The sequence below is a fragment of the Cherax quadricarinatus genome, chromosome 25 (assembly GCF_038502225.1).
Source record: "Cherax quadricarinatus isolate ZL_2023a chromosome 25, ASM3850222v1, whole genome shotgun sequence".
NCBI classification, from domain to species: domain Eukaryota; kingdom Metazoa; phylum Arthropoda; class Malacostraca; order Decapoda; family Parastacidae; genus Cherax; species Cherax quadricarinatus.
This window is the reverse complement of record NC_091316.1, coordinates 8,182,345-8,209,878: the sequence shown is the minus strand read 5'-3', so window position 1 is coordinate 8,209,878 and position 27,534 is coordinate 8,182,345. Positions and strand designations below refer to the sequence as shown.

General features: G+C 46.0%; 1 protein-coding gene across 10 annotated transcripts in view; it reads left to right on the top strand.

The window, feature by feature from the left end:
• Positions 1-27,534, top strand: part of EcR (Ecdysone receptor) — a 502,071-nt gene that overhangs the window by 356,070 nt on the left and 118,467 nt on the right. For 5 of the 10 annotated variants that reach the window (XM_053778517.2, XM_053778516.2, XM_070088595.1 and 2 more), the window contains exon 1: positions 1,087-2,404. The exons of 1 other annotated variant lie outside the window; for it this stretch is intronic. In XM_053778517.2, the coding sequence (XP_053634492.2) occupies positions 2,053-2,404 (352 nt within the window). In that variant the 5' untranslated portion in view covers positions 1,087-2,052. Of the gene's footprint in view, positions 1-1,085; positions 2,405-27,534 lie in introns of those variants that run through there. 4 more of the 10 variants (XM_070088597.1, XM_053778518.2, XM_070088596.1 and 1 more) reach the window with 1 other exon arrangement.

Here is a 27,534-nt window from a genome sequence, read left to right as displayed (position 1 = left end):
CTGGTCAGAAACTGCTGGGGAAACAGCAACAGTCAGCCTCGCTGTCTCAGAGTGTGGAGACGGCGAAGAATGCCACGGTGGGCAGGGAGGGGCAACATAGAGGGCAAGGAGGAGCGTCACATTGGGCAGGGAAGAGCGTCATGGTGGGCCAGAAGGAGCGTCACGGTGGGCAGGGACAAGTGTCACGGTGGGCCGGGAGAAGCGTCACGGTGTGCCGGGAGAGGCGTCATTTTGGGCAGAAGGGTGTCACATTGGGTAAAAGGGGCGTCACAGTGGGCAAAAGGGGCGTCATATTGAGCAAGAGGGATGTCACGATGGACAGGAAGGGAGTTACAGTAACCACAGTGGATAGGGAGGAGCGTCATGATGGACAGAGGGGCGTTACGGTGGACGGAAAGTAGCGTCACATTGGACGGGGAGTACCGTCGCGGTAGACGGGAAGTAGCTTCAAGGTGGACGAAAAGTAGCATCACATTGGACGGGGAGTAGCGTCACTGTAGACAGCGGGTAGAATCAGTGTAGACGGGTAGGTGCTGCATACCTCCTTCCTCAAGTGACAGCTGTTCCTGATTCACAACTCCACAAATAATCATAAACTAGACCACGTTTCGCAACATGTTAAGGTTCCAGGACCAACTGAAACCTTTCTAGTTTTCCTTTCCGGTCTCCATGTGAATTTCTGCAGCCACGGTATTGTGACTTGCATTCAAAAGATTCTAGGTTCCTCGGTGTACGTAGGCGCCAATCACCCCCATTTTATAATGGAGTTCAACATTTCCAGTGTTTTCTTGGTTTTCCGTGTATTCCTTCGTGCAAGGGGCGGAGCCAAGCAATACTTACCGTGTGTCGCAACAGCTCACACCATTTAACTTCTATCATAGAATTCCTAAGACACTTTTTTTCCAACATTGTTATCTTACACTGGCGTTCTTGTATTGTTATATAATGGCGTCGTCTCCGTGCTGTTAGTTAATGGGGTGCTTTGTGGATAAGGGAAAAAATTAAGTTACGTTTGGGAATCAACAGGTGTAAGAGCCTGGCCCACCTGCCTGTCTGCCTGCCTGCCCGGCCCGAGTCCTGTGTTGTAGCAGGCTCGGTCACTCAGTTGCCCGCCACCCGTCGTAGGGAACGTGCGCAGTCGTTCCTCTCGCGGCTCACACCGCGACGTTGGTTCGACTTTGTTGCCTTCTTCAGCCTATTCTGTCGCCAGAGGAGAGAATAGTATCGGAAAAAAGGGCATTTTATATATTTAGTGTTACGATACTTTTAAGAGTTTAAAGAATACGTAATCGTACTATAAGAAATTGGTAAGCGTGTGCAAGAGATACCTGGGCAGTTTTTATCGTGTTCACATGACGTTGGTTCATGAACATATAAACTATTGTCCAGGTAACTTCTTCATCAGTATAACCGATAAGACGAGGGTTGTGATAAGATAAGAAGATAATAGAAGCAAGTTAGTAAGTGCGGGTTGGGACCGTCAGTGTAGCAGTGAGACTCACCGCCATCACCACCATCACCTCCAACACAAGGTCAAGATCACCACCTGCCTCCACCGCTGACGCCGCTTGTCTCCCTCACTGCTGCCAACAACACCACCCACGCCTCACGCCCACACCTCACGCCCACCTCTTCACTCCACTTTTCGCTTGAGGAAAGCCGAGTGAAAGGAAGAGTGTGAAGTCGAGGTGACCCGGTAACCTGGGTGACCTGACCCACATACTGCGCTGACCCATTCACCCATGGGCTGAGTAGTACACACCACGTTCCCGGCCATTCATAGTGGAGTGCCAGTGATGAATGACCGCCCCTCCATCTGAAGATGGCACTTATACGGCTAGTGTCTACCTATACTCTAAGACGCCCCTACATTTAATAGCCTTCATTTGTATCGTCCATTGACCCACGTCAGGATTATTTTTGTCTTGCAGAGATATCGGACTGCTGTGGCTATCATACTGCAGAGATATCAGAATTGTGGCTAACAGACAACAGTGGCTATCAGACGCGCTGACAGTCAGTCGATAGTGACACTGCCTAAAAGTTCCACGTATGGCCAAGGTGTTGGCGACGAGTCGTGTCGGTGGAATGTTCGTGTTGGGGTCGGGGGTAGCGACTCTCAACCTCTCAGCCATGGGCGACGAAAGTTGCTCCGAGGTCTCCAGCTCGTCCCCCCTAACTAGCCCGGGGGCGCTGTCTCCCCCTGCTCTCGTCAGCGTGGGCATGAGTCCCCCGACCTCCCTCGCCTCCTCTGACATCGGCGAGGTCGATCTCGACTTCTGGGACCTGGACCTCAACTCGCACAGTCCCCCTCATGGCATGGCAGCTGCGGCCTCCACCACGGCCTCCCTCCTGGTGAATCCAAGAAACCTCGCTGCCCTCTCTGACACCTCTTCCCTCTCAGGTACGTGCTTCCCTTTCTGACACAATCTCCCTCTCAGGTATGTTGCTGCCCTCTCTGACACCTCCATCTCAAGCATGTTGGTGCCCTCCCTGATACCTCCTCCATCTCAGGCATGTTGGTGCCCTCTCTGACACCTCCTCCGTCTCAAGCATGTTGTTGCCCTCTCTGACACCTCCTCCGTCTCAAGCATGTTGGTGCCCTCTCTGACACCTCCATCTCAAGCATGTTGCTGCCCTCTCTGACACCTCCGTCTCAAGCATGTTGCTGTCCTCTCTGACACCTCCATCTCAAGCATGTTGCTGCCCTCTCTGACACCTCCATCTCAAGCATGTTGTTGCCCTCTCTGACACCTCCTCCGTCTCAAGCATGTTGTTGCCCTCTCTGACACCTCCTCCGTCTCAAGCATGTTGCTGCCCTCTCTGACACCTCCATCTCAAGCATGTACTGCCCTCTCTGACACCTCCTCCGTCTCAAGCATGTTGTTGCCCTCTCTGACACCTCCTCCGTCTCAAGCATGTTGTTGCCCTCTCTGACACCTCCTCCGTCTCAAGCATGTTGCTGCCCTCTCTGACACCTCCATCTCAAGCATGTACTGCCCTCTCTGACACCTCCATCTCAAGCATGTTGCTGCCCTCTCTGACACCTCCTCCATCTCAGGCATGTTGGTGCCCTCCCTGATACCTCCTCCATCTCAGGCATGTTGCTGCCCTCTCTGACACCTCCTCCGTCTCAAGCATGTTGGTGCCCTCTCTGACACCTCCTCCGTCTCAAGCATGTTGTTGCCCTCTCTGACACCTCCTCCGTCTCAAGCATGTTGGTGCCCTCTCTGACACCTCCTCCGTCTCAAGCATGTTGGTGCCCTCTCTGACACCTCCTCCGTCTCAGGGTATACACATTTTAAGGTGTATTTCTCTTAATGTATATATTCTAAGAGTTTAATTTAGCCACTAACGAAGGTATTTAAAGTCTTTTTGTCTGGTAGTAAAAAGGTTACAAGGAGCCTTAATGACCCTAGTGTAGTCGATAGGCTTTAAACCCCACAAACGAATCTTCCTGCCCCTGAAGATGCCTTGATGCAGAAGAAGGTCTCTCGATCCAAGGAGCTGGAGTTTCCCCTTTTCTTCCTTGGTTTGAACTAGATAACCTACCGCTGTTTGACCCCTATGGGTTTAGCGCTAATCCATGAATTTATCAGTAATATTGCTGTCACTGTGTTACTGCTGTTACATGACCTGTCACTGTGTCACTGCTTTTACATGACCTGTCAGTGTTCTTACATGACCTGTCAGTGTTCTTACATGGCCTGTCAGTGTCCTTACATGACCTGTCAGTGTTCTTACATGACCTGTCAGTGTTCTTACATGACCTGTCAGTGTCCTTACATGACCTGTCAGTGTTCTTACATGACCTGTCAGTGTTCTTACATGACCTGTCAGTGTCCTTGCATGACCTGTCAGTGTTCTTACATGACCTGTCAGTGTCCTTACATGACCTGTCAGTGTCCTTACATGACCTGTCAGTGTTCTTACATGACCCGTCAGTGTTCTTATATGACCTGTCAGTGTTCTTACATGACCTGTCAGTGTCCTTACATGACCTGTCAGTGTTCTTACATGACCTGTCAGTGTCCTTGCATGACCTGTCAGTGTTCTTACATGACCTGTCAGTGTTCTTACATGACCTGTCAGTGTCCTTGCATGACAGTGACATGACTGTCAAGTGTCCTTACATGACCTGTCAGTGTCCTTACATGACCTGTCAGTGTTCTTACATGACCCGTCAGTGTTCTTACATGACCTGTCAGTGTTCTTACATGACCTGTCAGTGTCCTTACATGACCTGTCTGTGTCCTTACATGACCTGTCAGTGTCCTTACATGACCTGTCAGTGTTCTTACATGACCTGTCAGTCACTGTGTCACTGTTCTTACATGACCTGTCACTGTTCTTACATGACCTGTTAGTCACTGTCACGGACCATGAATGCTTATGTCATTTGCACGTACGTTCGTCCGTGCCTTCCCCACCAGTGTTACCACCACCCCCGTTACCTCGACGCTGTTACCGCCACCGTCGTTACCTTGATGCTGTTACCACCACCCTCGTTACCTTGACACTGTTACCACCATCCTCGTTATCTTGACACTGTTACCACCACCCTCGTTACCTTGACACTGTTACCACCACCCTCGTTACCTTGACACTGTTACCACCACCCTCGTTACCTTGACACTGTTACCACCACCCTCGTTACCTTGACATTGTTACCACCACCCTCGTTACCTTGACACTGTTATCACCACCCTCGTTACCTTGACACTGTTACCACCACCCTCGTTACCTTGACACTGTTACCACCACCCTCGTTACCTTGACACTGTTACCACCACCCTCGTTACCTTGACACTGTTACCACCTGCTTTCACTGTCAGGGACTGCAGCTTTACCTTGACATATTTTCAGCTTTGGGTTTGCGTGATAGTCGGTGGATGTCAACATCCACGCTGGCAACACTCATTAGCCTGCTCCCCTTTTTTCTGGCCACACTAGCCTGTTTTTTTCTGGCCACTAACCTTTTTTTGGCCATATTAACAGGGTTTCTTTTTTTCTGGCCACACTGACTAACGTGTTTCTTTGAGCCGTACTAAAAGAGTTTCTTTTTTTTCTGGCCACACTGACCAACGTGTTTTTCTGGTCATACTGATTAACAGGGTTTCTTTTTTTGACCACACTAACAGGACTTCTTTTTTTTCTGGCCACACTTACCACCATTTTCTGGCTACACTAACAGAATTTCTCTTTTTTCTGACCTCACTAACATTTTTTCTGGCTACACTAACATGATTTCTTTTTTTTCTGGCCACACTAACATTTCTTTTTTTCTGGCCAGTAAAACATTTTTTTCTGGCCACACTAACTTGGTTTCTTTATTTTCTGACCATACTGACAAACATCCTTTCTTTTTTCTCCTGACCACAGTGACTGACATGGTTTCTTTTTTCTGGCTACACTGATTAATATAGTTTCTTATTTTCTTGGCTACACCGACGTGTAGCAACACTGACATGATTTCTTTTTACTGGCAACACCGACATGGCTTCTTTTTACTGGCAACACTGACATGGTTTCTTTTTCCTGGCAACACTGACATGGTTTCTTTTTCCTGGCAACCTTGACATGGTTTCTTTTTCCTGGCAACACTGACATGGTTTCTTTTTCCTGGCAGCACTAACATGGTTTCTTTTTCCTGGCAACACTGACATGGTTTCTTTTTCCTGGCAACACTGACATGGGTCTTCTGACAAGGAAGCTCCGTTTTAACTGCAACAACTTTTCTGGCCACACTGATCAACATTTACCAGCGTTTCTGGCCACACTGATCAACATTTATCAGCGTTTCTGGCCACACTGATCAACATTTACCAGCGTTTCTGGCCACACTGATCAACATTTACCAGCGTTTCTGGCCACACTGATCAACATTTACCAGCGTTTCTGGCCACACTGATCAACTTTTACCAGCGTTTCTGGCCACACTGATCAACTTTTACCAGCGTTTCTAGCCACACTGATCAACTTTTACCAGCGTTTCTGGCCACACTGATCGACTTTACCAGCGTTTCTGGCCACACTGATCAACTTTTACCAGCGTTTCTGGCCACACTGATCAACTTTTACCAGCGTTTCTGGCCACACTGATCAACTTTTACCAGCGTTTCTGGCCACACTGATCAGCATTTACCAACGTTTCTGGCCATACTGATCAACATTTACCAGCGTTTCTGGTCGCACTGGCCAACACAATTGATCTGCAGTGAGTTCTCATTCACAGAAGACAACTGCTCTCAAGGAAGGTACGTTGATGCCGCTGAGGGGCTCTTGATCTGGGGAGGTGGACTGTTCCTCCTTGGATCGAACTTTAATCCCACCTATTATCCAGGCGCTACGTGCCCCCCATGGGGGGTGCAGAAGTGTAGCGCTGACCGCTGATTGAGATGGTAAGGGGAAGACAACTATTCGGGTGTATTTGCCTGGCGGACGGAGGATCGAGCCTGCTTCATTCCTGGAGCTGAATGACCCGTACAGATTTAGCGCTTCACGTAAGGGAAAACTGTCTCTTGAGAAATCGTTGATAAGGATGGAGTCTTTATCAGACGTGTTACGTCTCAATAACAAAATTGAACACCTGTGTAGTCCCTGGTGTTCCAGCCTGGTGTGTATGTGTGTGTGTGTAAATTGTGCGAGTGGTAGGTATGTGAGTCAGTTTCCTGATTCATCTGGTGGTGGGTGGGTGGTGGTTCTGTTGGTTATTGTTATTCGGATGGTTGAGGTGTTGGTAGTTATAGTGTTGGTGGTGCCTTTATGAGGGGTAGGTAGCAGAGAGGGCTGGTACCTCTTCTTGAGAGGGGTTGCACGTTCAGTGATTGTGTAACAGCAGCACCGCCAGCCATGTCCATCCTCAGTATTCACTGCCAAGGCTCTGCCCTTCCTGTTACACGCTCCAAGTCTGCTGGAAAGCAGGCCTGGCCTTCAGAAATAGTCATTTTCTTTTCTTCGTTATAACGCGTGGCTGTCTGCCTAGTGTGTGTGTGTGTGTATGTGTGTGTGTGTGTGTGTGTGTGTGTGTGTGTGTGTGTGTGTGTGTGTGCGTGTGCGTGTGTGTGTGTGTGTGTGTGTGTGTGTGTGTGAATGATTAGGTATGAGGTGAGTGATTGTATCGGGTGTTGACTTGGCCGGAGAGCTAACGCGAGTACTGGAGGACAGGAGCAAGCACTCGTCAGCGCCTCCCAGAGGACATTGCCGCATATCTGGGTCAGCATGTATCATTGAAGTAATTAACAGTCTAAGCACCTGTCGCTCACACTGTGTGTGTGTGTGTGTGTGTGAGCGAGAGAGAGAGAGAGGGAGGGAGGGAGGGGCTGAAAGAAAGTGTTGGCTCATCCTTCATCCTAAGTTGCTCGCTGAGATGAGAGTTGTTTTTCCATCGTGCCGGAGCATCATGGGACACTGGTCTGTGTCATAGGGTAATCCCTACACATCCCCGCGTCGCCGCCGCCGTGTTTGGCGGCGGCGACGCGGGAAGCAGCAGTTGCTGGTTTGCGCTGCTACACTCGCTAGTTATATAATGCTTACTATGAGATACCCACTCATTGGTACACACACAAATACACACTTAAGAAATCACTAGTAAGTGTAGATGGACCAAGACTTGTCAACGCCCTCTCTTCATACACAAAAGAAATCACCGACTATCCTTTAGCTATCTTCAAGAGGGAACTTGCTGAAGTCGGACTGAGGAGACGGTGACCCCCGGAATTGAATCGAGTACAAGTAAGTTATAGGTGAGCCACGGCAGAGCGACCGCTGGCTTACCCGTAGGACTCAGCGGTGCTAGTGAGATAAGGGAACACTGACCCAGATACATACCCTATCACCGGGGCGGCGAGATAACAGCGCTGTAGACTAGTGTTGTGTCGCCGTCAGGCAGAGAACTTCCACTTGTATCCTCCCCATCCCATCGCTTGGTCCCCCTAGAGCCCCGTTAGGCACACCAGGGGGGATGAAGGGATCCCCATACTGCCGGTGGTGCAGTGGCACCCCCCCCCCCCGCTCACACCAGTCACTCGCCTCAATCGGTCACTAGGTCGGTAGTGCCACATACTTGCTTCCCCACCTCACTGCCTACTGGTGCCTGAGTTATCACCAGATCTGTCTTGGTGAGTCTAGGTTCAGTATATGATGGATTACAAGGCTTCTCTCAAGTGCTTGGAGCTCTTGATGAGTTTAGGCTTACTATCTGATGGATGACAAGGCTTCTCTCAAGTGCTTGAAGCTCTTGATGAGTCTAGGCTCACTCTTTGATGGAGAACAAGGCTTAGATCATGTGCTTGGAGCTCTTGGTGAGTCTAGGCTCACTCTCTGATGGACTAAGACTTCTAACTGATGGGTAATGCGCCTGATTGGTGACTTGATACTTCTGCCTGGTGACTGATGTTTCTGCCTGGTGAGTAGTAACTGATGGTCCTGAATGATGGTTGTAAAGAGTGGGAGGTTACTGCTCCGGGAACCCTGGATTAACTGTCAGGTAGTGTCACAGTCGGTTCTGGTGACAACTACAGTGTACAGAGTCCTGGTGACAGCTACAGTGTACACAGTCCTGGTGACAGCTACAGTGTACACATGTCATGTGGGGGTTCGAAACGTGGATTGGGTAGGAACACTCACGTAGGCTGGTTAGTACGTATAATTATAACGGAAAATATGGGAAGCACCAGGCCCGCCCTGCCTCTCTGCTCTCTATCTTAAGACTGACTCACGAATTGGGTCCTAGGGGTGAGCGGCGTTCAAAAACATGCTATGGTCAGCAGCAACATGAATAACAGTCAGTGATTCGCGCAGACGGTTGGTAGTGAGTCATACTACTGGTAACTGGTACTACTGGGAACTGATACTACTGAGACACAGTCCTAGTGACAGCTACAATGTATACAGTCCTGGTGACAGCTACAATGTATACAGTCCTAGTGACAGCTACTATGTACAGTCAGTCCTCTCATAAAGTTGCTAATATGAATCCACATTAAGAAATTAAGTCATCTAACACTGCCGCCGCCGCCGCCGCCGCCGCCGCCGCCGCCGCCGCCGCCGCCGCCGCCGCCGTCACCACCACCACCACCACCACCACAACCACAACCACCACAACCACCACTATCCCACTACTGATTCCTCGGATCAAGAGCCCTTGCTGTGGTGGGAGGCGCCTTGAATGTATTATCACTGTGTGAGGAGTACCTGGTTACTGTGCAGCTCTTCTTGAAGGGGGGAAGGCTCCTTGATGCTAGTGAAGGATAGGACCAGTTTCCTGGCCCTACCCTTCCATTTCTGGGATCAAATCTGTTGAACTTTAGCTCCTGGACCCAGCATTTAACTTTCACTTCACTAACATGATTACTGCCGTGTGTGGTGTTTACAAGGGTCAGACATAGCAGTGATCAAGTGAAGAAAATCACACACACTTTGCTCAACCAGCTTTTATTGGTACAACTTTTGGATCACTCGGTAACGTTGTAAACAGATTGAAAGATTTCCCCAGTAAAAGTCTGTTTCGCAGTCGTCGTCTTAAAAATTCGCGAGGGATCTACCTTCCTAGAGGTCTCGCCAATTTGGAAATCGCGAATAATACGAATGCTTTAGGCGTTTCCTGACACATGTGCGGTTAAAAAGCTGGATTATCGAAATAACGAATACGGAAGCATTCCCCTTTTCCCCGGAATTTGTATGCATGCTCATATTTGTGTGTTTATCCACAAATCCTGACATGATTCATTGTTATAGATAACCTTGACGTATACCACAAGGCTCCCTCTTATCTCTCATTCCTGTTTACTCTCGTTCGATTTTTTCCTAATAAAATTCCTGTTTATGATCTGTTTACATGTGTAATTTGTACGAAGTATTGAACTTATGTGGGTCATTCAGTGGAGTGACGGTGGGTCATTCAGCGGAGTGATAGTGGGTCATTCAGCGGAGTGATAGTGGGTCATTCAGCGGAGTGATAGTGGGTCATTCAGTGGAGTGACATTGGGTCATTCAGCGGAGTGATAGTGGGTCATTCAGTGGAGTGATAGTGGGTCATTCAGCGGAGTGATAGTGGGTCATTCAGTGGAGTGACATTGGGTCATTCAGCGGAGTGATAGTGGGTCATTCAGTGGAGTGACATTGGGTCATTCAGTGGAGTGACGTTGGGTCATTCAGTGGAGTGACATTGGGTCATTCAGTGGAGTGACGGCGGGTCATTCAGTGGAGTGACACTGGGTCATTCAGTGGAGTGACATTGGGTCATTCAGTGGAGTGACAGTGGGTCATTCAGTAGAGTGATACTGGGTCATTCAGTGGAGTGACACTGGGTCATTCAACGGAAGGACTGACATAGGTTCGATCCTCTGTCTACTAATCGGGAGACGCTGACTTCCCTTAGTTTTGAGATCTCGGATATTAGAGCATCTGACCTTGAGTATTTTCTATGCATAATCATGTCTCTCGATCTCTGTTTCTCCAGTCACGGTACCTGCCGGTTGGATGCAGCATCTGGCATGTATTCTACAACTGGGGTGCTGCATCTGGCATGTTTCCTGCAACTGGGGTGTTACAACTGGCATGTGTCCTACAACTGGGGTGTTGCATCCGGCATATGTTCTACAACTGGGGTGTTACAACAAGCATGTGTCCTGCAACTGGGGTGTTGCATCCGGCATGTGTCCTGCAACTGGGATGCAACATCCGACTTATGTCCTGTCGTTGGGGTGTAACATCCTGTCCTTTGGACACACCATCTGACATATATCCGGCTGAAGAAAACAGATGTATTCTTTTTATCTTTCCTGCGGTCCTAGACACCTTCACCTTGGCTTTCACTTTTACCTTGTGGCCGTCAAGCTGGGGCCGGTCTCTCTCTCTCTCTCTCACACACACACACACACACACACACACACACACACACACACACACACACACACACACACACACACACACACACACACACACACACACACACACTAACACATACACAGAGTAAGTAATGTGACATCAAAATGGGAGAGAGTAACGAGTGACGGTTCTACAAGGATCGGTATAAGGGCCGCTACTGCTCCTGATACACAAGAACGACCTACCAGACGGGATTGAGTCTTATATGTTACTTTTGCTGATGATGTAAAACTAATAAAACAGATATGAACAAGACGTTGATAAACTCGAGGAAAACCTTAACAAGCTACATATATTGTTAGAAATATGGCTCTCTCTAATTCAACCTAAGCAAATGCAGGCTCATGCAAATTGGCGAAGGTAAGGGTAGACCGGACACAGAGTGCAGCATAGACGGAGAGAAGGTGCCAATACCAGAAAGTGAAAGGGGCATGTGGGGTGAATATAATGCTTTGTATATCATCAGTGCTTTACAAAGCTTATAACGTTAGTTGCATATGACGGATAAGCAAACCTCATGACATCACCCGGGAATTTGAACAAAAATATCCTTCAGAACTTTATATACAGCATATGTTAGACCATTCACTGAGTATGCGGCCCCAGTATGGAGCCCACGCTTGGTGAAGCACGTGTAAAAGCTCGAGAATGTTCAAAGTCTAGCAACCAGACTAGTAAGAGCACTGTAAGGAGAGAGTGTAGAGGAGACATGATTATGGCATTCAAAATCTTAAGAAGAACTGATAGGGCAGGTAAGGACAGGCTGTTAAAATTAAAAGGACCAGGATCAAGGAGACACAGGTGGAAGTGCAAGACGCAGATGAACCTTGGGGATGTAAGGAAGAATTTCAATACTTCTTAAGTGTCAGGGTGGTTGAAAAGTGGAATGACTTGGATGAAATAGTGGAGGCAAACTCAACACACAGCTTCAAGAGTAAATACTATAGGGCCTAAGAAGCACGAAATTATTGATGCCGATCAAAATAATCTTGGAGACTGGGTCAGGAGCTGAGTCTCAACCCCCACAAACGCATATCGTTGAGTACAAATCGATGAATACACACACACATACTCCCTTGCGAGCTTAGACAGGGCCTTGAGCTGAGACTCAACCCCCCGCAACTACAAATAGGTGAATACGCATATAAAGGTTCAAGTATACATTGAATAAATGAAATCAGCAGCAGCCTGAGAAAATTATATGTCTGGCCCAAGAGACGAGGTTGTTTCTTTGCAGACTCGTACAGGTAATGACTAGCAGGTAATTGTACACGCACCCCAGCTTGGATCGGTTAGCAGTTAAGCATTAGTCATCTTTTTTTCCTATTATTATTTTTCTTCTTCTTCTTCTTTTTTTTCCTTCTTCTTCTTCTTCTTCTTCTTCTTCTTCTTCTTCTTCTTCTTCTTCTTCTTCTTCTTCTTCTTCTTCTTCTTCTTCTTCTTCTTCTTATTATTATTATTATTATTATTATTATTATTATTATAGGGAAACTTGTGAACCAAAGGGCCCTTGATCAGCATCAAGGAACCTTCTTTGAAGGGTGGTGAATATTTAAGGTAGCAGACGACGATTAACGTCAATGTCTTCACTACTTAAAAATGGCTGCGTGCCAGATCAATAACTGAGTAGTACTGTAATACCACTGATGACTTAATTATAAACACTGTTATTGATGAGAGTTAAGTACCTTCACTGGGTCCATGAGTTGTTAAGAGCACTGGTTCACCATTCTCCAGGTATCACTCTCTCGATCACTCTTCTTTCCATCATAATGATGTCTTGGTAAGGGCTTGCTAAAGTATCGGTACCGGTATTGGCGGTATCGGCTAATTTTGATGGTATCGGTATTGGTCTAAAATTGAGAATCAGTATCGGCAAACATTCTGGTCTCGTCCCATTCCTACTTCTTAGCATTTTGGTTTTCTGCATGTGGTAGCAAGAGCTTGTTAATATGTTGGGCAATAGCTACCTCTCACGAGTCCTGACAAAACAGTAAATGAAGCATGTCTGTTTAATATAAATGTAATATAGAGTTTTCACATGTTTTCATATGTTTTGAAGCCATTGTGAGCACATTAAAGCACCTTAATTTTTTAATCAGCGAGGACGTCTGGCCTACGTCCGGGAGTAGGAAGCACGAAACGGGGCAGGAAAATTCCGATACAGGTCACAGGTAAACACACATATAAATAATAATAAAGGAATACCACATAATAATAAATATGGAAAATAGGGAACCAGGAAAGGAGGGTTAAAAAAAAAAAGTCTGGAATTTTCAATTGAGGAAGAATCCATGCTTATATTTCTACAACTTATATACAACATTGTCTCTCACTGGAGCCACTTTCTGCTTCTATCTCTCTGTTGATCTGATCAGTTTCAAGTAATCTCAATGATAGGTTAGTCCTCACCTCTTTCCAACACCTGACTCCTTGAATTAACGATTACTGTCTCCGCCTTACCGAAAAGTAACTAATCAGGATGTAGCATGATACATGCATTAGAGTACCAGATCAATAATATGTGCCTCAGGATGAAGTCCACAATGACCGTGTCAGCCCTAAGATCGGTATGTCTTAATGGCAGAGGAGAAAACGCTGGCGCTCGATCAGCACTCACAAAAGCTGCCGGTATGTATTACTGTATTAATGTTGGTAGAATTACCAGCAATATGTTACGTAAAAGGACACAAGTGCAACTAATGTGACATTGTGGCAACGTTTCGCTCTCCAGGAGCTTTATCAAGCCGTAACGGCTTGATAAAGCTCCTGGAGAGCGAAACGTTACCACAATAAACTGTCACATTAGTTGCACTTGTGTCCTTTTACTTAGTATGTATTATTAGCCGCACAGATATTGGGAAATTGAGTTACTACACAGATTATCCAGCCTACCACTCATATTCCTTCTTAAGTGCATGATGATGGGAGCAACACTGTGCATGGTGAACTACGACACTTGGATGGCTTCATCACTGCAATAGAGAAGAATAGTTGGTGGACTCAACACATGACTCCAGGCTGAGGGACCGATCACCTCAAACTCCTACTGATCTTCAACCATTCTTCTGTGTATTGGACTGAGGAAGCCACTGGTTGGCGAAACGTTTCCACAATAAAGGTACCCAAGTGTTTCACAAATGTCTTAATTCACCATCCAGTCGGTTCTGTGAATCATTGACCTACAACAATATACATGCTGCTGAGGACCTTTGATAATGTGTGTATTACTGGCAAAATGGTGTTATGTTTAAGTAGCAGATGGAACACTTAACGAGAGGAGAGAAGAGGACTAAGCAAGTAGGAGAGGAATTGAGGGAGCAAGTTGTGGAGAGAAGAGGCTGAGAAAGTACTGAGTGACCCTGGCCGGTACAGTGAAGCCTGGCTGACCTCGTCCACAGAGTAGGAAAAAAGAAAAACAGACTTTTTTTTTTGTTCTGTGTTACTGATTCTAACAATAGTAAGTATTTGTTCTCTTTTACGTCATCGTTAAGAGACCTTGTGTACTGTTTGTTGCTCTCTCTCTCTCTCTCTCTCTCTCTCTCTCTCTCTCTCTCTCTCTCTCGCTCTCGCTCTCTCTCTCTCTCTCTCTCTCTCTCTATATATATATATATATATATATATATATATCGTGCCTGTTTAACGAGTGGGTTTATCTAATCAAATCAGCCTCCCACACCCCGTCTCACAACTCCCTTCTTACCTTGCCTCTCTTTCTCTCTCTCTCTCTCTCTCTCTCTCTCTCTCTCTCTCTCTCTCTCTCTCTCTCTCTCTCTCTCTCTCTCTCTCTCTCTCTCTCTCTCTCTCTCTCTCTCTCTCTCTGGCATGTGTGTGGCAGCTGTCCCCCCCATCCCTCCCTTTCAAAAAATGCAATGCCTTCATCTCCAACAAAACGCCATAATTGATTCAATATACGCGGGTTACCTGTTGCTTGCAACAACCTTATTTAGAAAATGTTTTGTTGGGCTGCGCAGTGCGTAGAACCTGGGTGGGTTTTGTCCAGTGTCATGATGCAGGTGTACGGTACATGCTCCCAGTGTCATGATGCAGGTGTACGGTACATGCTCCCAGTGTCATGATGCAGGTGTACGGTACATGCTCCCAGTGTCATGATGCAGGTGTACGGTACATGCTCCCAGTGGGAAGATTCTTCCCAGTAGTGGAACCTGCAGAGTTTGCAGTTGATTATCCCTAACTGCAATAAGTTGAGAAGTGGCTGATTGTGTTTCCTGAATGTTGGAAGAACACACACACACACACACACACACACACACACACACACACACACACACACACACACACACACACACACACACACAACCTCAGGAACTGTCTCTTAGTGAGTACAAAAATTTTCACACGCGTACACAAACACATGTGTACACAAACTCTTTCAATCACAAAAAAAATCATTGTCATGGTTACATTGTACTGGTAGATCATAAGTGGTAACACCCACGATTGAAATACTTGGTTTAGGCAGGTGGGAAAATGTGAGGTTGTTGGAATGAAGGGATGAGGGAGTGAAGGGGTGGCTTTGTCAAGGGGTGGGGTTATGGGAAGGTAGGAGGGGTAGGGCGAGGGGTTATACACAAGCGTCACGTGGTGGTCCGCACCAGAATAATAATCACACGCATCCCGTGTCGAGAGTTTTTATGTCAACAGTCAAGAGAGGTCAAGGATAACCTTCATGTCTCATTCGGCTGGGTCACTCTACCCATGCACTGTTACAGCAGCTGCCCCCTTCCCCATCTCTCTCTCTCTCTCTCTTTATATATATATATATATATATATATATATATATATATATATATATATATATATATATATATATATATATATATATATATAAATGCAGCAGCGAGGAGACGGTTGGAGGCAGTGGAGATGTCCTGTCTAAGGGCAATGTGTGGTGTAAATATGCAGAAAATTCGGAGTGTGGAAATTAGGAAAAGGTGTGGAGTTAATAAAAGTATTAGTCAGAGAGCAGAAGAGGGGTTGTTGAGGTGGTTTGGTCATTTAGAGAGAATGGATCAAAGTAGAATGACATGGAAAGCATATAAATCTATAGGGGAAGGAAGGCGGGGTAGGGGTCGTCCTCGAAAGGGTTGGAGAGAGGGGGTAAAGGAGGTTTTGTGGGCGAGGGGCTTGGACTTCCAGCAAGCGTGTATGAGCGTGTTAGATAGGAGTGAATGGCGACGAATGGTACTTGGGACCTGACGATCTGTTGGAGTGTGAGCAGGGTAATATTTAGTGAAGGGATTCAGGGAAACCGGTTATTTTCATATAGTCGGACTTGAGTCCTGGAAATGGGAAGTACAATGCCTGCATTTTAAAGGAGGGGTTTGGGATATTGGCAGTTTGGAGGGATATGTTGTGTATCTTTATATGTGTATGCTTCTAAACTGTTGTATTCTGAGCACCTCTGCAAAAACAGTGATTATGTGTGAGTGTGGTGAAAGTGTTGAATGATGATGAAAGTATTTTCTTTTTGGGGATTTTCTTTCTTTTTTGGGTCACCCTGCCTTGGTGGGAGACGGCCGACTTGTTGAATATATATATATTATATATATATATATATATATATATATATATATATATATATATATATATATATATATATATATATATATATATATATATATATATATATCGTGCCGAATAGGTAAAACTGGTCAGTTAGCAAGAACTCGTTTAAAATTAAGTCCTTTCTAAAGTTTTCTCTTATACGTTTGAAGATAATATTATTTTTTCATTTATGTTAATGTAAAAGTTAAGAATTTTGCACCAAAAGAACCTGTATATATATATATATATATATATATATATATATATATATATATATATATATATATATATATATATATATATATATATATATATATATATACAGTGTGTGTATGTGTAATGTGTATACATATCGGCGTGCCTCTGGCAAGACCGTGATAGTGTGAGTGATGGTGAAAGTGTTTCTTTCTCGGTTCACCCTGTCATGGTAAGAGACATCTAGTGTGGTATATACACACCTGGGTGATGACACCAGTTGGTCTTGAAAGGAACACGGTCCTCTAAGAAGATAAAGTGAAGCTATTTATAAAAGGTAAGTGAAGAGCCATTAAATAATAGGTATATCTAACGAGGCTTGTAAGAACTCCGGACAAAAGACACCTTGGGAGAGAAGTAGATAAAACACTATGAGAGCAAAGACCTGTTATCAGATATGAAGGCAGGTGTAGAGCTTTATCAAATCACAAAGTGGTAAAACTCTACACAGCGCGAAACGTTCCAATCATAGCTTGTTGCGCGACGTGTCTGTATCTAAGCACTTGTAAGTAATACGTCATTTTTTCTCACCTGTTACCAGACAGCTGGGCTTGAGGTCAGAAATTTTTTTTAAGTCAAAGACACGAGACCGCTAGCAAGTGTTTGTGGACTGTGTTGGGTATGTGGGGCAGCGGGCCACCAGCAGCAAGAGCCAGGTTGACCAGGCAAGCACCAGACGAACTTGGCCCATGGCCGGGCTCCGGGAGTGGAAAGACTCTCGAAACTCATCAAAGGTTGGAGGGAGGGAGGCGCAAGTGATGCTCCATCGCTAGGTAAATCGTCCCCAGAGTAAATGCCTCGGGTGCTGCCCACTGAAGCTACCAACCAGTGCTACTCAGCCGAGGGCAACCATCAGTAGTCACTAAAGGTAACTATCAGTACCTGTGAACAAGATCACCGATGAAGGTCAGTGATCATCACCTGCGAAGGTCAATGATCAAAGTCAGTGATCATCTGTGAAGGAAGTCAACGATCATAGTCAGAGATCATCAAGCAACAAGCATGACCAGTGACCAGTAACAGGAGGGAACCACAGGTGTACTTACGTAATATATGTGGATAAGGAGCAGGGGTACTGGTCATGGACCGGGCCGCTGGGGCGTTGACCCCCGGAACACCCTCCAGGTATACGTTATAATGTGATACATGTGCAACAGTTAGGGATCTTTATTCCGAAACGTTTCGCCTACACAGTAGGCTTCTTCAGTCGAGTACAGAAAAGTTGTTAGAAGCAGTAGAGATGTGAAGACGATGTAATCAGTCCATCACCCTTGAAGACGTCTTCAAGGGTGATGGAATGATTACATCATCTTCACATCTCTTTTGCTTCTACCAACTTTTCTGTACTCGACTGAAGACGCCTACTGCATAGGCGAAACGTTTCGGAATAAAGATACCTAACTGTTGCACATGTGTCTTACTTACCAGCCTCCACTACACAGCATCCACCACTACACAGCATCCACCACTATACAGCATCCACCACTACACAACATCCACCGCTACACAGCATCCACCACTGCACAGCATCCACCACTGCATAACATCCACTACTGCACATCATCCATAACACTAATCACAACATAATCTCCTGAACACTAAAGTGTGAGGTACACCTTAGGTAAGGTTTCATGAACCTGTGAGAGAATTATCCTCTGGTTAGAACTGTGTGTTATCATCACTAACAAACATATTTACCTAACCTATTTTCAGTGCTACGTTAGGTATAAGCTTTGATAACTCATGTGCAAGTCCCGCTCAGATCCATTCCTTCTCACTCAAAAAGTTCCAAGGCTGTGGAGTCTTGAGTCGGAGTTACTGGAGTCGGAGTTAGATTTGGTAAAAGGTAATTAAAAGAGTCGGATTCGGAGGTACCATAAATAAAGGAGTCAGGGTAGGAGTCGAAGGTTTTATGCGCCGACTCCACAGCCCTGAAATAAAGACATAAGAATTTGTGGTTATCGTGCCCTCCGTTGAGGAGCAGCGCAAGTTCCGTGACAAGGTTCTTCAGGAAGCAAAACAAGATTTGAATGTCAACAGTGCTGTATGCTGCAAATATCGCGTAGGGAAGAACTCAGTTTGATGTTTACAATCTTTTTAGGAACTTCGGTGACATGTTGAGTTGTACGATGGAGTAGCAAACCACTCTGGGGAGTCATCGGGGATGGGCTCTTATCAAATTCAATAGAAATTCTATAACGCAGAATTTTAAGGAAAGACCATACGGGGATAAGTAAGGCAGGAAGGAAACTATTTCTCAAAGTTGAGTATGAGGCCAATACTGACAAGACCAACGTCGACTTTTTTGTCCCTCTGCTCAAGGTCACTGAAGAAGTCCTTCCCGTAAGTACAGAAGATACGCTAACCCTCTGGGCCTAACCAACACCAATGGTCGCATCTACTACCGAAGCCTCGAAGGCACCAAAGGTCGAACCCAATACCGAAGCCTTTTCTTCTTTGTATTGGACTGATGAAGCCGCTGTGGGTCTAAACGTTCCCACAATAAGATACCCAAGTGTTGCACAGGGGTGCCTCTGGCACCATGGTCCTGGTGTGAGGGTGACCAGGGGCGCCCCTGGCACCAACGTCACCAACGGACCACTGACAAAAACACACCTGCAACCGCTATCAACAGGTTATTCTTTGTTGCTGTTGCTAGTCATGGCGTTCAATGCATGCTCCTTCCTTCCCTTGCTTCTTCCCTCTCTCCCTGCATGCTCTTTCCTTCCTTGCATGTTCCCTCCCTCCTTGCATGTTCTTTTCCTCCTTCCATTCTCTCTTCCTCATTGCTTCCCTTTATTCTCCCTTGCTCCTTCTCTGCATGCTCCCTCCCTCAATGTTTTCCCCTTCATGTTCCTTTATCACCCCTCTCACCTCTCACGTTCACCCTTCTCCCATCTACACCTCTGCCTTCCTCACACACATTCACTCTCCCTTCCTACAAATGTTCCTCTCTTTTCTCTCTCTCTCTCTCTCTCTCTCTCTCTCACACACACACACACACACACACACACACACACACACACACACACACACACACACACACACACACACACACACATCTATATATCTATCTGTCTTTCCACATGTCCTCAACTCTCATACTTGTACATACGTAGCCTGGTGTCCTCCCTCAAGCCGTAAATATATCCACGTGTCCCAGTACCTACTTCACCATTTCCACACTGAGACAGCAGCACATTGCTAATGTATACATGTTTAGTTATATAAAAAAGAACCACGTCTTTCCTGCTTGCAGAGGACATACACATTTATTTATTTATTTATTTATATTACCACCCTATCACCATCAGTACCAACACCAGCACATCCATTATCATCACCAGCATCATCACATGAAAACATCACCATCGCCCCCATTACCAGTATTACTAAAACCATCACCTACACCACCGTTACTACTACCACCTCCCCCAACACCAACAATAACATTATGAGAAGCAGTAGCAACAACAGTAGCAACAACAGCAGCAGAAGCAATAACAACAACAGCAGAAACATCAACAGCAGCAACAGCAGCAACAGCAGCAACAGCAGCAGCAGCAGCAGCAGCAGCAGCAGCAGCAGCAGCAGCAGCAGCAGCAGCAGCAGCGCAGCGGGGTCAGTCAGCCAGAGTGCCGTAAGGACACAACGTGAAGGACGTCCCCGCCCGCGGGTGACCTGCTCCCCCACTGTCTCCTCCTCCTCCTACTCCTCCCCTACCCTCCTGCTCCCCACTTTCATTCTCCTCCCCCTCCTCTTCCTCCTCACTTTTTTTTCAACTTTTCCTTCTGTCTCCATCCCATCCATCCCATGCTTGTCATGTACCGTCCAACAATTTTATCAATTTCTCATCGCTTTCCTTTCCCCCTGTACTTAATTTCAGAGTGCCACACTAGCAAAGTCCCGTGTTCGATCTTCTGGCTCGAAAAACCATATGGGAAAGGTTTATTAATTCCCTTTACCACTTGTGGCCCCTTCCCAACTAGCAGTTATAAATACGTACCCATGTGTACCTGGAGGTTACCTGGAGGTTATTCCGGGGATCAACGCCCCCGCGGCCCGGTCCATGACCAGGCCTCCCGATGGATCAGGGCCTGATCAACTAGGGTAAGTCGACTGCTGTGGGTTGCATCCAGGGGGAGGGAAAGTTAGGAAATTTCAGACCAGGAATATCGTATCTTGTGTAATAATACATCATAGTCTAAATGGTTATAACTATGACCATAATTTTTAGAGGGGTGGACCGATAAGCCAGTGAAAGGCCTCGGTCAGATGACCAGAAGCGCCAGTGGCGGGTCATCATACGACTAAGACCCGCGTCAGGAAACACTTGCCCTGTTTTCTGACGAACCTTACCTCACCTAACTATAGTCGTATCTTAAGAAAACACCGTAGTAGTGTCTTAAGAAAACACCGTAGTAGTGTCTTAAGAAAACACCATAGTAGTGTGTAAGACAACAGTGTTACCAGCCAGGAGTATTCATGTGTTAGACATAAGGTTCATGTGAACCTGATGATAAAAACGCACTTAATTTCTTGTTTGTATTTCCTTCACCTTAACCTTTAACCTTTTTTATTTTGCCTTTTCCTCTCCCATTATTTCATCTTCATATCGTCTTACTGAGGCAGAGAGTCAGTCAAGAGCGAGGGTGCCATAGGCACAGTTAGTGAACATTTTGTCAACCTCAGTGGACCATGGCTTCTGTACATTGTCAACATCCGTGGTTCACTACTTCCTCCGCATTAACATCTGTGAGTCAGTTACTCTTTTGCATTAACATCCACTCTAATATATTATCAACATCTGTGGTTCACTACTTTTCCATATTGTTAACATCCGTAGTTCACCACTTTAATACACTGTCATCATCCGTGGTTCTTGATACTTGCTGCACACATTCTTCCAGCATCTCACTTTAACGATGCAGACAGGAAATGCCTGGCACATACTTCTTTTCTGTCCTTCCTCTCGGGATCTTGAATGTTACACTGTATATACACAGTATATATATATATATATATATATATATATATATATATATATATATATATATATATATATATATATATATATACTTCTCACATTATCATATGTGACTTCTCACATTATCATAGTTCCTTGATAATGTGAGAAGTCACGAAAGCGCTTGGAATTTCGCTATTCTTTCATAGTGGTTGTATATTAATAATATAGGGAGGTACCACCTCTAGAACTGCACTGGGACCCTCATCCTCAAAGAAGAGAATACATACTTCAGGGGAAAACTTAAGGTTCTCCCTGGAACTGTTTGAATATTTTCTTTCCCTACCACCCCCTATATTCTATATTTTATCTGAACTTTATTTGTAGACAGAATACACTGACAAAAAAATACAAACATGAATACATTGGTACATTATATAAAACCTTATGAACCTCCTTCAACTGCTCCTAAGCCGGACGCGAGCCGAGTATGCAGCAAGTATTTCCCCTCTGGATGGCCACACTGAGGAGCTAGAACATGAGTGGTCGCCCTCGGGCCCCTGGCGGTGTCGATGAGTTTGGAACCCAGTTCTTTAAGGAAGCGTGTGGCGCTTTTTCCCCATGATCCCAAGGTCTCTGATCCTGCAGGGACAAATTGATACTGTTGGCTTGTGTCTCTGTACTTGCCGATCTTGTACTCCTCCCTGTCGCCCGACACGGTGATGGATGTAGGCGTCAGCCAGCGTCAACACGCAGGTATAGTCCCATGCTAAGAGCTTACCATTCTTCCAAGGATAGATGGTGATCCCGTCAGGATGATTTGCTGGGTTGTGAGTATTGTTGGCTACTAGTGATCCGGGTTCTCTCTCGGCTGGGCATTCAGCTGTAGCAAGGCTTCTCTTTATGTTGTCATTGACTTGTGTCTTGCGTGCCAACCTTTGGTTTTTGAGCAGTTAAGACCATATAGACCATATTGGTCGGCTTGCGCATCGCCGCAAATACGCGTTTATTCCATGCGAATTGGGGCAGCGAGGTGGAGAGCCACCTGGAGTTCCCAGTGCCGAAATGGGAACTGTTTGGAGGAAGTTCACAGAGTGATGTGCACTCACAGCTTGGAGACGGGCAGTGTCCCTGTCTGATACGTCCCTAAGCATGTTGACAAGTACCTTTTTCAGCGATGGGACCATCCCAACTTGACTGTAACTTTGTAGGCCAGTGCTGCAATAGGTTTTGGCGCTGGAGTAGCGAGAGTGTCCCATTCGTTGATGACACTGGCGTAGCTATGGTCCTGTATTCCTGCTGAGTCACTGAGGTTGTCTGGAAAAATTTGTTTTGTTAACTTTGATGCTATGAAAAAGGATAATATATATATATATATATATATATATATATATATATATATATATATATATATATATATATATATATATATATATATATATATATATATATATATATATATATATATATATATATATATATATATATATATATATATTATTTTAAAATATGTTTTTAGTTTAGTTTTGTGTGTGCGCGCGCGCCAAGTAGTGTTTGCAAGGGTCGAGTCACAGCACCTAGCCCCACCTATCACTCGGTATACATCGTCACTCATATGTTTTTTCTTTTTTTTTCAGGTAATTCCCGTTGCATTCACCATCTTGGTTGTTTCTCTGCTGCTTCTACTTACAAGGTAGGGGAGTGTCTTGCTGCCATGGTAGGGAAGTGTCTTGCTGCCATGGTAGGGGAGTGTCTTGCTGCCATGGTAGGGAAGTGTCTTGCTGCCATGGTAGGGAAGTGTCTTGCTGCCATGGTAGGGAAGTGTCTTGCTGCCATGGTAGGGAAGTGTCTTGCTGCCATGGTAGGGAAGTGTCTTGCTGCCATGGTAGGGAAGTGTCTTGCTGCCATGGTAGGGAAGTGTCTTGCTACCATGGTAGGGAAGTGTCTTGCTGCCATGGTAGGGAAGTGTCTTGCTACCATGGTAGGGAAGTGTCTTGCTGCCATGGTAGGGAAGTGTCTTGCTGCCATGGTAGGGAAGTGTCTTGCTGCCATGGAAGGGAAGTGTCTTGCTGCCATGGTAGGGGAGTGTCTTGCTACCATGGTAGGGAAGTGTCTTGCTGCCATGGTAGGGAAGTGTCTTGCTACCATGGTAGGGAAGTGTCTTGCTACCATGGTAGGGAAGTGTCTTGCTGCCATGGTAGCGCCCTGGCCATGGCGGTGTCGAGTGAGTCTTGCCCAGTTCAGGAAGCGGTGTCTTCCCCATGATCGAAGGTCTCTGATCCTGCAGGGAAAATTGATACTGCTGGCTGTGTCTCTGACTGCCATCGTGTGATCTCTCTGTCGCCGACAGGTGATGGATGAGGGTCACCTGCGTCACACGCAGGTATAGTCCCATGCTAAGAGGACATTCTTCCAAGGTGATGGTGATCCGCAGGATGATTTGCTGGTGTGAGTATTGTGCTACCAGGGTGAGGGTTCTTGGCTGGGCATCCAGCGTAGGAAGGCTTCTTTACTGGTCAGATTGTGTCTTGCGTGCCAACCGTGGTTGAGCAGTTGCCTATGACCATGGTCGGTTGGCATCGCGCTACGCTTTATTCCATGGAATTGGTTGGCATGAGTGAGAGCCACCTGGAGTTCCTGTGCCAATGGGAACTGTTTGGAGGGAGTTCACAGAGTGATTGCACACAGCTGGAGGGGAGTGCCCTGTCTGATACCGTCTAAGTGTTGACGTACCTTTGGAGGGACATCATTGCTGTAACTTGCATGGCAGGGAAGGTTTTGCACTGAGTAGGAGATGTCTTCTGTACACTGGTAGAGGTCCTGTATTCCTGCTAGTCATGAGTATGTCTGGAAGAATTGTTTTAAACCATGCTATGAAGGAATATTTATATTAATTATATAGTATATACTATTATATTAGGAATATTTATATACATGTAATAATTATATATATATATGTAGAATATGTTTTGTTAGCTGGTGGGAAGTGTCTTTGTCATGGTCAGAGTCGCCTGCCACCATGGTAGAATGCCTAGTTTTTTTGATCTCCATGGATAAGAGTGTTCTCTGCTCACCATGGTAGGAGTCTTGCACCATGGTAGGGAAGTGTTTTGCTACCATGGTAGGGAAGTGTTTTGCTACCATGGTAGGGAAGTGTCTTGCTACCATGGTAGGGAAGTGTCTTGCTACCATGGTAGGGAAGTGTTTTGCTACCATGGTAGGGAAGTGTTTTGCTACCATGGTAGGGAAGTGTTTTGCTACCATGGTAGGGAAGTGTCTTGCTACCATGGTAGGGAAGTGTTTTGCTACCATGGTAGGGAAGTGTTTTGCTACCATGGTAGGGAAGTGTCTTGCTACCATGGTAGGGAAGTGTCTTGCTACCATGGTAGGGAAGTGTCTTGCTACCATGGTAGGGAAGTGTTTTGCTACCATGGTAGGGAAGTGTCTTGCTACCATGGTAGGGAAGTGTCTTGCTACCATGGTAGGGAAGTGTTTTGCTACCATGGTAGGGAAGTGTTTTGCTACCATGGTAGGGAAGTGTTTTGCTACCATGGTAGGGAAGTGTCTTGCTACCATGGTAGGGAAGTGTTTTGCTACCATGGTAGGGAAGTGTTTTGCTACCATGGTAGGGAAGTGTCTTGCTACCATGGTAGGGAAGTGTCTTGCTACCATGGTAGGGAAGTGTCTTGCTACCATGGTAGGGAAGTGTCTTGCTATCATGTTAGGGAAGTGTCTTGCTACCATGGTAGGGAAGTGTCTTGCTACCATGGTAGGGATGTGTCTTGCTACCATGGTAGGGAAGTGTCTTGCTACCATGGTAGGGAAGTGTCTTGCTACCATGGTAGGGAAGTGTCTTGCTACCATGGTAGGGAAGTGTCTTGCTACCATGGTAGGGAAGTGTCTTGCTACCATGGTAGGGAAGTGTCTTGCTACCATGGTAGGGAAGTGTCTTGCTACCATGGTAGGGAAGTGTCTTGCTACCATGGTAGGGAAGTGTCTTGCTACCATGGTAGGGAAGTGTTTTGCTACCATGGTAGGGAAGTGTCTTGCTACCATGGTAGGGAAGTGTTTTGCTACCATGGTAGGGAAGTGTCTTGCTACCATGGTAGGGAAGTGTTTTGCTACCATGGTAGGGAAGTGTCTTGCTACCATGGTAGGGAAGTGTCTTGCTACCATGGTAGGGATGTGTCTTGCTACCATGGTAGGGAAGTGTCTTGCTACCATGGTAGGGAAGTGTCTTGCTACCATGGTAGGGAAGTGTCTTGCTACCATGGTAGGGATGTGTCTTGCTACCATGGTAGGGAAGTGTCTTGCTACCATGGTAGGGAAGTGTCTTGCTACCATGGTAGGGAAGTGTCTTGCTACCATGGTAGGGAAGTGTCTTGCTACCATGGTAGGGAAGTGTCTTGCTACCATGGTAGGGAAGTGTCTTGCTACCATGGTAGGGAAGTGTCTTGCTACCATGGTAGGGAAGTGTCTTGCTACCATGGTAGGGAAGTGTCTTGCTACCATGGTAGGGATGTGTCATTGTTGTTATTATTCTTGGCGTCGTGAATCATTATTATCTCAAGTTTTCTTGCAATTCATCATCTCCCTTTTATTCGCCTTTCCTCACTCTCTCTCTCTCTCTCTCTCTCTCTCTCTCTCTCTCTCTCTCTCTCTCTCTCTCTCTCTCTCTCTCTCTCCCCAACCTACAGGTGAATGGATGAAATGATTGGGCATATATGTATATAAGTGTGTGTGTCTGTGTGTGTACTCGCCTAGTTTTTGTTGTAGGGGGTCGATTCACAGCTCCCGGCCCCGCTTCTTCACTGTGTGTGTGTGTGTATGCGAGTGGAATAGAAAATAAGTATGCAGATGTAGTAGGAACAAGTAATTGTACAGAGTTGTTGATGGGAAGGGAGCAGGGGAGGGAAGGGAGCAGGGGAGGGAAGAGAGCAGGGGAAGTGATGGGAAGAGGGGAGGGACGGGAGTAGGGGGGAAGGGAGGAGGGGAGGAAAGTAGGAGGGAGGGAAGGGAGGAGGAAATTAAAGGAAAGGAAGAGGGAGGAAAGGGAGAAGGGGCGGGGAGGAAAGGGAGGAAAGGAATGAGTGGAAAGGAAGGAGAGAGAGGAGGGGAGAGAAGGGAGGAGGGAGAGGAATGGGTGGAGAGGGGAAAAGGGATGGGGAAGGAGGAAAGCGAAAGGAAGGGAGAAAGAAGAGAGGGAGGATGGATGGATGTAGGATAGCGGCTTATTTTTATTTATCAAAATTTAAAACATCAGTAATATTCTGCTGTCATATTCTATATGACAGTTACATAGTGGAAACAAAAACCATCTATGTTTCCCTGTTATAATCCAACACACGGGATGCAACTCATACACGTGTTGAAACCTGTCAACCTGACAACCTGTCAGTCTGAGGTATGAGACTTCAATATGGCAACGAAAGTATCGTCAGGTATTCCATTGCAGGTTCAGCAGACACGGCGGCTTCAGAGGCCTCGTTCCAGCAGAGCCGGAGTTACCATCTCTCAGAATGATCTGTTATGTACATAGGAAAAATAAAATTTATATGAAGTTATGGCCGTCATCGCAGAGTAGAGCAACAGAAATTATGTACAGGAAAGAAAAGAAACAAAGAGGGGTGAGAATTTTGGACTACATTCTATGCACAGGAATGATATACAATACCGACAAGATGAAGAATTAGACACATGTTCAACATCTGAGGATCCTTATTTGTAGACGTTTCGCCATCCAGTGTTTTTATCAATACAAATTCAAAGACATAATGGAAAGACTAAAATTGTTTACAAAAGACAAGGTACTCAGCCCCTCAGCCTTGGAATTGGTGATGAGGCTGAGGGACTGA